The 12000-nt window shown below is 31.6% G+C and overlaps 1 protein-coding gene across 1 annotated transcript in view; it reads right to left on the reverse strand.

Moving 5' to 3' along the window:
• Window positions 1–497: 497 nt before the first annotated feature.
• LOC131800717 (sialin-like) overlaps window positions 498–12000 on the reverse strand; it is a 58525-nt gene continuing 47022 nt past the window's right edge. Inside the window, exons 3-8 of the mRNA XM_059118398.1 lie at window positions 10077–10625; window positions 9927–10013; window positions 5590–5873; window positions 5386–5518; window positions 2990–3231; window positions 498–2918 (exon numbers count right to left, since the gene is read on the reverse strand). Coding sequence (XP_058974381.1) covers window positions 2745–2918; window positions 2990–3231; window positions 5386–5518; window positions 5590–5873; window positions 9927–10013; window positions 10077–10625 — 1469 coding nt within the window. The 3' untranslated portion in view covers window positions 498–2744. The remainder of the gene's footprint in view (window positions 2919–2989; window positions 3232–5385; window positions 5519–5589; window positions 5874–9926; window positions 10014–10076; window positions 10626–12000) is intronic.

Here is a 12000-nt window from a genome sequence, read left to right on the forward strand (position 1 = left end):
CGTAATGGATACTACAGCCTATGACGGAAAATTGTCTGTGCAGGTCCACGTTTTGGTGTAGACCCCATGGTACCAACCTATTATTCCGTATTTTGATCATTTTAACTACATTATTCACCGACTTTTTTCAAGTTTCGCATTTGAGTATTGAAATGGCTTATGACTAAAGTTGCCTAAGCAGGTCCACGTCGTCGTATAGACACTAATATAATGGCTACATTCGATATTTTTCATATTTTAACGGATTTTTTTTTTTTTTTTTTTTTTTTTTTTTGAAATTACCAAATTCTTTCCAAATGGCCGGTCCGGCCGAAGTTTCAACTTTTTACTTGTTTTTAACAAAATATGTTATAATTTAAAAATCTCGAAGACTTGCTTTAAATCTAGTCTATGACTTTTTTTCTTATTTTTTTTTTTTATTTTCACCAAATACCAAATGACAGCACTTTCAAGCTAGTCTATCTCTTTTTCATTATTTTTTATGTCAATTTGCAATATTTTTTTTATTTAAAATAATTTTTATTAATTTTAATTTAGCATTACAACAGAGCTATTTGTATCTATTACTCTATTTCACATATCTTACAAAAACTAAGTGATGCTTATTTAAAACATATTACAAAATTAAACGTATACACACAAAAAAATATTTTTTTTATTAAAATTGTAATTATCTTATATATGAAAATGTAAGATTTTATATTAAAACATTTTTTTATATTGTAAAACAGAAAAACAGCTATTAAAACAAAATAAATATGTTTCAATACTGTAAAATAAAAAATGATAATGATAATATCCCTTTTGGCTGGGGGAAAGGGGAAAAATAAGCGGAACTAGAATAAAATAAAAGTGGGGTTATGAAAAAAATAACAAATTTTAAATTGGCATTAAATTTCCTATTTGACCAAAGATATTGATATTTATTTTTTTTAATTTTCCTTCAATTTGCTGTTTGACAAGACATATAAACCCACTTTTTGGCAAATTTTTATGAAATGTTTACGTTAGAACTTTTTGTAGGGTTAACCTACTTTGAGAGGATTTACTTGACATAAAAGTAATGGATATGACAATTTAAATCCAAACCCAGAGGGTTAACCCTTATATATATAAACGTACTGTTAAATAAAAATATTTAGAAAATTACAAATTATTTTCAATATTCAAGTTCCATCCAAGGTATATTTAAAAAGGTATGAGTTAAAATAAGCTACTTTCGTTTTTTTTATTTTTGTAAAATAAATTGTAAGGGCTGCACAAAATATTTCGAATTGGTTATAAATAAATTAATTTATTAAATTATTATTTTTTTTTATTATTATTATTTTTATTTTTTTGAAATCTCGTTATAAACAGATGAATTTGTGTTCTAATTAAGCTATTTGTATAAAATCCGAAACATTTTGGAGTATATCATAAGAATTTTCTTTACTAAATAATTTCTATAAATTATCCAATAATTGAATCTCCTGAATTGACAAATTATTTCTTATAAGAACAATGTTATTTTAACTCATGCATATACCACAAAAATATACCTGGGTTATATTAATTCCCCTTAAATAAAAACATGTTCTGTTTTGTATATAAAAATATTAAATTTCGGAAGCCTTAAAATATGTGAAAAATAATATTTGGAAAATTAAGAAAAATGTATATTATAAAATAATTCTAACTAAAAAATAATAATGTCTTTCTATTAATGTGTAAATTATTTTTCTTTAATTATTTGTAAAATCTAAAAAAGTTTTGGGCAAGTTTGGGAATTTTATTAACATTTTGCATATTTTCTAAGGTGGGATTTCTCGAAAGACAGAGATTTTTTTTAATATTTACTATGAATATGAATTAATTTGTTTATATAAGAAAATAATTATTGTACTGTGCATAATATAAGGATAGGAAATAAATTCAAAGTTCATATTAAATTGGAATAACTTTAAATGCAGGTCGATCGAAGAAAATTCTAGAAATGGGGCAAAATCTATTTAGAAATTGTTGATGTACGTCGAAATAAATAAGAAAACCAATTATTTACGTGTTGATTTCAATCAAATTAATATAAAAAAAATAAAATTTAATTGAAAAAAAAAATCGATAGGTGTTTGTTTTAATTTTTGATTTTTTTAATTGAATAAATATAAAATAAATGTTAAAACCACTCATAAAAAGGACTTTTTTCGCATTTCTTTTTTTCCACATACATGAACTGGCCTTGAGTTCTTCTCCAATATCGAGCCCTCATACTTAATGAAATCCGACCTTATCAAAATTATTCCAACCACGTAAATCAATCAAATCAAATGCAAATTAACTTTACAAAATACATTGAAGATTATTTCCCACCAAGGTTATACTTTTCTTTTACAAAAGTAGATTCATTGAATTCAAACAATTTTGAACCCTTAAAACTTAAACAGCACAGTACATATACATAATATAGTAGCAATAATTGTGGCTAATAAATACATACACATACATACATTAATTAACTATAGTATACACATATTTTTGTTTAATTGTTTCATTAGAATAGAGCACCCTGCATGAATTACTATGTTCACTTACTCCATACCATCTAAAACTTTGTTAAACTATAATTAATTTGTTTGTTTGATGTATAATACATAAGAAATTAAAAGAAAATGGCAAAGAACAAAGAAAAAATACACGCTCTCAATATGACAAAAAAAATGAAACTTATCACTAATTTGTATTCACGGTACTGTTGTAGGGTTTAATTAATTTTTCAGTGGTACACCCTCCTCGTTGTGCACATCTGAAACTTTTTTGCGTTCTGGTGGATTATTCCAAGGTTGTAATTCGCCAGTGCCCAGAATTAGATAAACCACAGCACCCGAGATATAGGTAATGGCCAAGATCCAAAACACAATTTGCCATTGATGATAGCATTTCTAAAATGGATAATAAAATGAATTTTTTGTTTTTGTTCTATTTCTAGAATAGAGGAATATTTTTGTCTTACATCTTCATAGGTCAGAGCGCCAACCATCCATGTGGACAGGAAACCACCAAAGGAGGATAAGGTATTGGCCAAACCAAAAATGGTACCACTGAAGTTGGGTGCAATATCCAAACCATTACCCAAATAACCGGGCGTCACAGCACCATGAGCAAACAGAGCCAATGTGAAAATTGTCACCGACCATGCTGCCTCAGTACCCAAAAAGACCTGGGCAATCATCAACAGACCGGGAGTGGTGAGAGCTAAAAAGAGAAAAAATTTCAACAAAATTAAAAATAATGTGACATTTTTGGAAGGTTTTTTGGCGAAAATATGTTTAATGTGGAGAGTCGGGAAAATGTTTGGGACCTGAAGAAGAAGTGTCATCATTCAGGCTGGGGTATACAGAGTGAGATAAAAATCTGCAACAAAGTCCAACGCCATAGTTTTTACATTTATTTTAAATTTTATTGAATGGAAGCAAAAATGTCGAAAATGGCATCAAATTTTAGAATAAGTTTAGATTTGTTAGAATTGGTCACCTTTGGCACGAATTATGGCCTTCAAACGGCCAAATGAAACTGTCAAACGCTATCCGAATGTTGCTCTGAAGTATTTTGGGCCATACCCAGCGAAGCGCTTGTTTGAGGTGATCGACACTTTAGTATTTTTTTAGCACCAACCTTGCTTTTCAAAATACTCCAGACACAATAGTCCAACCGATTGGTATCCGGAGATTTTGGTGGCCATTGTGCGTTGGAAATGAAGCGAGGAACCTCACGTTGTAGCCATTCTTGGGTGGCGCGTGCTGAGTGCGATGAGGCTGAGTTCTGTTGGAATGTCCAAGGTCTGCGGCCAAAATGTTTTCGTGCCCAAGGCTTTAATACACCCTCCAGAATTTTTTCGCGATAATATTCGGCATTTATTCTGATGCCACAGTCGATTAATACTCGCGGAGAGCGACTATCTGCTGTTATGGCGGCCCACACCATCACCATGGCCTGCGCTTGAGTTCTGGTGGCCAAGCGAAGATGCACATTTTCAGCTGAACTCAAAACGATCATTTTGTTTGTTTACAAACTGCTGGACAACGAATGTTTTCTCATCGGAGAGAACCAAATTCGGCAGTTCACCACTTTCGGCCAAGCGAAGCTCCTCTTTAGCTCTTTGGAGTCTATTTTCTTTCTGTTGCGGTGTAATATCTTGCACCTTTTGGAATTCCAATGGCTTTACCCCGAGCTCATTTTTCAATATTTACCGAATGGAATATTACGATATTTTCAGCTGTAAACGTGGATTATTTTTAAAGAATTTTTTCCAACTCCTTCAGAGCCATAAACGTGGATATTTTCCAAGGCCGAAAAGCCGTAGGCGTGGATTTTTTTAAAGAAGATTTTTTCTAAGGCCGGACGGCCGTAGTCGTGGATTTTTTAAAGAATGTTTTTCCAAGGCCGAAAAGCCATAGGCGTGGATTTTTTTAATGAATTTTTTTCCAAGACCTTCAATGCCGTAGGCGTCGATTTTTTAAAGATTTTTTTTCCAAGACCTTCAAAGCCGTAGGCGTCGATTTTTTTAAAGAATTTCCTTCTAAGGCCTTCAAAGTCGTAGTCTGTTTTTTTTTAAAGAATTTTCTTCCAAGGCCCTCAAAGCCGTAAGCTGTTATTTTTTTAAAGAATTTTATTCCAAGGCCTTCAAAGCCGTAGGCGTCGATTTTTTAAATATTTCTAAGGCCTTTTTTTAAAGAATTTTTTTCTAAGGCCTTTAAAGCCGTAGGCGTACATTTTTTTTAAGAATTTTTTTCCAAGGCCGAAAAGCCGTAGGCGTCGATTTTTTAAAGAATTTACAAGGAGTGGGAGATATAGTTCACTATAGATACTAACGTTGCAAAATATTGATCTTGGAAAAGTTTGAAGAAAATCTATCACACCATTAATGGACTAACATGAGCTGGATCGTGATGACAGACCGCAACGTGTTCCGTCCAAACATATACTGCCAATAAAAACTTTATTTCAATTTGATACGTTGCTCGTCCTATTCACTGAGCAATAACCTGCTATAAGAAGGCAATAACAATTTAAGAAATACCAGCAGCAGTTGTCCGTTCTGTCGTATCTTCATACCAGATCCAGAGTTGATATAAATATTGGAATGAAGTTATGATTATTTAATGTTGTAACCCTTTGTGAAACATATTTCGCTCAAAAAAACACTAGGTTCCAACAGCCTCTTTTTAAATGTGGCATGTTTTGGCCGTTATAGCCACGTGACTAATGTTAAAAAACACAACATAATTCAACTTTTACAAGAAACGTTTCTCAGTTTAGGGGTCCGGTTAAACCCAAACCGGGAGCTTATAGACAAAACTTTTACAACTCATAGCTTAAGTAATAAAAATTCTAATAATTAAAACTTACCAAACGTTGTGAATGCTTTCCTTGTTGCTGTTGTGCTCAAAACTTTCTTTTGACGCAAATAATCGGCAAAACATGAAGAACTGAAGGCCATAATGTACTTGCCCAAATATGGCAACGATGAGAAGAGACCATTCTAAAATAATACAATAAAACAATTATTAATTGATTTAATTTGGATTGTTTTGTAGTATCAATTAATTTTACCTGTTTAATATCGAAACCTAAAACCTGATTCATAAATGTGGGCAATTGATTGATGACAGTGAAGAAACCAAATACCGACAAGCCATGTGTAATGATAATGGCCCACACGGCAGGAGAACAGAACAAATCACCCCATGGTACATAGCTGGGTCGCTTTTTGGATGTTGATGTGCCGATGGCTTCTTCAATTTCGCGTCTTTCCTCGGGTGTAATACGTGGATGGGTGGCGGGTGTCTCATAGACCAAGGTGAACCACAAAACGGACCAGATGAGACCAACGGCACCTGAAATAAAAAGAAAAATATGAGAAACTGGAAAAACTGAAAGGGTACGTTTTAAAGCAATAGCAAGATAAAATCTCGGTGCAGGTGTTTTCAAAATTAAAGATTTTTAGACATTAAAAACCGAAATTGAGCTAAATGATGAAAAAATGTAGGAAGAAGAAAGCTTAGAACAATTATTTCATATTTCCTTACCGGTGGGCTTTTTCCACACATTTTCTTTTTACATTACATTATTACATAAAATGATGCTGTTCCCAGAAATTCGTTCTAATTCCAATATATTTTCCAATGGGTCAATAAACTATAATCAATTCCTTACTTAAAAACAATTATCATCTGACGAGAAATGTATTTGTATCACTTAATATTTGTCAAAAATAAATAAATTACAATTTAATTTATTTAAATATTATAAGAAATCACCCCATCTTGATATTAATTAAATAAACAATTGAAATGTTTACACTCATTTCTATATTTTCCTTAAATATTCAAATATTGTAACTACACATGGAAGTTTCCTAAAATAATTAAGTGGATTTCATATGTGTCAACTGAACCAATTTTTTTAGGTTATCATTTTCAACAAAAATTTTGAGATTATAAAAAATGTAAATTCTGAGAATATAAATAGGTACTCTAAAATTTAGTTGTCCGTTGACCTGAAAATGCAAGTCCAGAGCAGAGTTAATTCTAAATAATAAAAAAATAGATACTGATCGTAGTCCCAATGTTATTCTTCCAACATTCCAATGTTATTCTACCAATAGGTCAATAAACTATAATCAATTCCTTACTATATCAAATTATTGCTTAACAATAATTTAAATTCAAATAAACAAAAGGGAAAAGTGAAGGACAAGTCCGCTCATTTTTATCACCTGATAGAAAATATATTTGCATTAATTAATATTAGTCAAACAAACAAGAATTTAATTAATTTAAATATTAAACGAAACCACGTTTATTGTCAAACAAACACAACTAAATATACAAATTAAATTAACAACTGAAAGTGTTTACACACGTTTCGTTTCTTCACTCAAATGATGAAATATAACTATATTTTTGCGGAAGTTTCCACAAATAATTATTGATTTTTATCAACAGCTGTCCCAAAGAGATATAGTGGGGTGATGAACCTATAAAAATACATTTTGACTTAACCTTAACCGTTTTGAAGAGAATCGGGTATTTTATGACCGTTTTAGTTATTCAAAATATTGACCCTCTGTGGGTGAGGAGGAGTGGGCCGTTATATCTGTTGTTTACACCAGATGTTTTGTTAGCAGAAATATTAGAAGGGGTAAAATTTGAAGAGAGTCTGATGCTTATTTCGCATTTGATTGGTGTTTTTTATATCAAATTTTGGTCCGTTTCGGGGATGTACCTGAAAGAGTGGTCGGTTCCTTCTATTGTTCATACAAAATCTTGTGTTGGTGTGAAATTTGAAGATAATTGGACTCTTATTTCACAGTTTATAACAGTTATTATTCAAAATTTTGACCGTTTGTGGGGGAGGTATTGGATAAAGTTGTTATCGTTTAATTTCTCAATTTTGACTTTTAAAAGAATTTTAAAAAATTTTGAGAACTTCTCACCTATCAAGGTGATTTTGGCCAAAATAAGAAGGAAGTTAAATGTCGGTTATACAGCAAGCAAATGTTTCTTTGGGTAAAAAAAGGAGTAAAATGGATAGGAATGTGTCCCCTACTATAACCGCTGTTGGAATTGAAAAAAACCTAAGCGCAGAAGTCCACAACGTTTCAAAACTAATAGTCGACTTTCTGTAATCGAGTTTCAATTTAAGATTTTCGTTCCTTTTTCCATTTTTATACTAGCCTAATAGTATGCAACTTTAAACGTCTTTATACTATGGACTCCATAAAAAAGGGTCACCAAAGCCAACATCAATTAAATTTTTAATGGTAATACGGCAAATCAAAAATCTAAACTCGATTTTAGTCATCTTGAGATTGGAAAGTTTGAAATCGAAAATCGATTGTAAATGATTGCGGAAATTCAATAGATGGAAAAGTGGACATTTCTGTTAAAGACAAAAATGAAAGATTCTCGGCAGCGTGTACCCAATTCGAACTAAAAATAGCCGAACAAAGAACATAATCGACACAATTTTTTTCTTGGCCTATATTTTGTAGCTTTGCATAGAGTAGTTAGTTCAGTCGAGACACATAGTGAAATATTTTGGGGTAAATTGCTACACGTCTCGTGATTAAAATATAGTTATGAACAAAATTATAGAAAGTTGTGTTGAGTAAGGTGTTTATTTGTCTTTGAATCTTACTTATCATAACATGTGTATTTTTTGTATTAGTCATAATAATCACCCCATATTTTTGCACACTATAACTTTTGGACAGCTGTTTTATTAAAATCTATAATTATTTGGGGAAACTTCCGCAAAAATATTCCATGTGTGCAGTTGCTATATTTGAAAATTTCAGCCAAAAATATAAAAACGTGTGTAAACATTTTAAATTGTTTTTTGTGCCAAGAAGCTTGGTTTCCTTTCATATTTAAATTATTGACCTGTGTTTTATTTGACTAATATTGATTGATACAAATATAATTGACGTCAGTTGATTAAATACAGCGGACTTTTCCTTTGCCTTGCCGAAGGGGCTGTTATTTGATTTTATAAATGTTAATAGGTTGGAAACATCCTTGTATCCATGTAGGTATAGGTCTAAGAGTAATCCCCATATAACGTTTGGACCCAGTTCTTGCAATTTTGAGGATCCTTCCTCAAATAAAATATAAAAATTTTTATGAGTTCTAAAAAATTAAAACCCCAAATTGTTGGGAATTTCAACCAGATTTGTTTAATATTAAAGTTATTCCAGGAGGAAATATAAAGATCCACCCGCCAAACTTAGCGTAATTTTTACCTGTTTTTATTTTTTAACTAAATAACTTAGATAGACTTAGAATCAACGCCCAGACGAAACGCTAAAGCTAGAATCTTGCAATTTTGCACGAGGGTCAGTCTTGGTACGTCTTCGTACTAAAAGAGTACGAAAGGTGCTAAAGGGTAACAAAAAAGTAACTGTATTTGGCAAACGGAGTGAGTAACAATTTGAAATTAGAGTCACTGATGGAGTGCAGGATATATGTATTCGTAGTAAAGGTTGGAAAATAAAATTTGATATAGGATGTTGGTTTTGGAAATGTGTACCTGATAGGTTTCTAATGGAAACGTGGTTTTAGAAATGTGTACTACAAGTGCACGAAAAGTACTGAATAGTACTATATTTGGTATAATTTAATATTGGGTGAACAGATAGTACTTGAATTCTGAAGTTTGGTATTAGAGTCGCTGTTCATGTGTAGGTTGGACATATGAATATGGTTTTGGAAATGTGTGTCATAATTGTACGAAAAGTACTATGTGGTACTATATATGGTATTGTTAAGGGATAGGGCTGGAATTTTCAAATTTGATATTGGGGACTCTGTTGGTATATGGAATTGAGATATGGAGGTGGTTTTAGAAATTTGTGCTATATAATTGTTCGAAAAGTACTAAATTTAGTAGAGTAAAGGAAAAGGGCTGAAATCCTGAAATTTGATATGGATGTCACTGTTGGTGTATGTGGTTGAGATAATTTCGGATGATTTGTACTATGAATGTACGAAAAGTGCAAAATACCACAAAATATGCCGTTGGGTGTTGTGATAGAGATGGAATTTTGAAATTTGTTATGGAGGTCGCTGCTGGTTTCTAGGGAAACTTTGAGCTATGGTTTTACTATTAACCTCCTCGGTTAACTTCTAAATTGAAGATTTTAAACTTTTACACTTTTTGGCGTAAAAGATAATAATTCTCCAATTATTTTCTTCCGAAGAAGGAAAAACTTAAATAAATAAATCCTTGATAATCTGAAAATTTAGTACGTTTTATGAAGTTTTTATTAAATAAACTGTCAAACTGAGCAAATTGTGCATTTTGAGAATCTAAAACTTAAAGGTGGAATTTTTCCTGATGATGTAGCGGAAACTTACTAGTCGTATATATTTTTGTTTTTAACTTACCAGTTGCATAGAAAACACTGGACCAGCCGGCAACAGAAATCAGGAAACCACAAATAGGCATGGTAATAGCAGCACCAAGGGAAGAGGCTATTAAAAAAAAATAAATTATAATTTTTTTTATTTTAAATTTTTATATAAATTTTTATTTACCCATCATATTGGACATGAATTTCGATCTCTCATTTGGCGGAATCCAAACAGCAGCAACGGGATGTATGGCTGGCCATGAGGCACCCAACATAAAGCCCAAGACGACACGAACAATAATCAGCAGAACATAATTCAAATGAGCAGCCAAGGGTGTGATCAAAGTCAACAAACTTGCCCACAACATGGAATGACCAAAGACACGACGACCACCAATTAATTCAGCCAAACGGCCACCGGGCAACTCAGTTAAGATGTAACCCCAGAAGAAACAACCCAAAACGAAATTTTGTTGATACGTATCCCAAGAGAAACGATCATCTAGCTCATCATCTAGTGGAGGACTACTACTAGCATTCAGATTGGGCGCCACTGTCGTTGTTGTGGTAGTCGTAATGGTTGTTAGATTTCCCGCAAGGCTATCACCTTTGGTGGCATTTTCTGGCTTGACCATTGCCACAATGGCTATGGTCAGATTTACCCGCAGGGCATAGTTCAGCATGAAGCCGAACATGGTAAGCAGATTCAAGACTTGCCGACATGATAAGAAACCTGAAAGGAAAGTAAGATTTTTAAGATTGGAATTAGTATTAAATAATTATACAAAATATATATGGAATATATTTATAAAAAAATATTTTGAATATATTTATAAAAAAAATATATTTTTTTTGAATATATTAAAAAAAATAATTTATGAGAATTAAATAATATATTTTTATATATTATGAATCTAAATACATGTACAAAATTTTGTATAAACTAAGCAAGTGGGTGTTATTAAAAAACGATCAATTTATTTCGAAAAATAAAATAATACACTTGCCCCACCTTCAACCCCAATTCCACAAATATTCCCAAATTTCGTAATGTTTTTGCCTTAAACTCCCAATGACAAATCATAAGTGTCAAAAATTTTATCCACATAATAAAGTCATTCTAAATTATGAACAATCATTGGCACATCCGCAAAAACACAATCACCACCATTAAAAGCATTCTCACACTCCAGAATTTCCTTGGCATGGTCATTCTGTGTCCGCCAAAGTATCAAAGGAAGATGCAACAATAAAGACAAGTTATGTGGTAATATTACAGTGTCTTATGACTCCCATCACAAAGAGTCAATAAACTCTAGAAGACGAATAATGAATTTTGGCAAAAGAAAAACAATCCTTAATGTGTTGGTGTTTTGAACCTTGACAATGCTCTTTGGATTTTTTGGAAATTCTCTTCTTTTTAATGGCTGCCTGTCTGGGGTTTTTAATTTCTGATTTATGTTAATAATTCTTCGAAGATGGTAAATTTTATTGGTATGTCGTGTAGGGATTATTGTATTATAGGACGTTGTATTGAAATATTTATAATCAAAATCATAATATATTTATTGAGCAGAATGATGGACTAAGGAACAATTTTATTTTTCAGCGAATTTTATCGATAATTATCCCATTTCGTTCCGAGATTTAATTTTTATTTTCGTTTTTGAAAGAAATACTTTTTTAAAGTAATTTGGGCCCACTGATGTCAAAAAAATTACTCAGAAAAAATTTTCGATTTTTCTTTTTGTCCAAAAACCAGTGTTCATTATTACATTTCCCATTTATTATTATTTTTTGTGGAGGTAAGGATATTTTTAGAGACTCTTACTCCACACAAATATTTGGTTAAAATTTTACCTTTTTATATCCTTCACCATAGTATGGAGGGTATCTTAAGTTTGTCAGTCAGTTTGTAACACTTCGAAATATACATTTTGACCCCACAAAGTATATATATTCTTGATCAGCATAGAATTCTATGTCGACTTAGCGATGTCCGGTATGAGAATCAAGTTTGGATGATAAGTTTAATATATGATGGTAGTTTTGAAAATGTGTACTAAGTGTGCGAATTGTACTAAATGGTACTAAATTTGGAAGTATTT

Source organism: Musca domestica, unplaced genomic scaffold (assembly GCF_030504385.1).
Source record: "Musca domestica strain aabys unplaced genomic scaffold, Musca_domestica.polishedcontigs.V.1.1 127, whole genome shotgun sequence".
Taxonomy (NCBI): Eukaryota; Metazoa; Arthropoda; class Insecta; order Diptera; family Muscidae; genus Musca; species Musca domestica.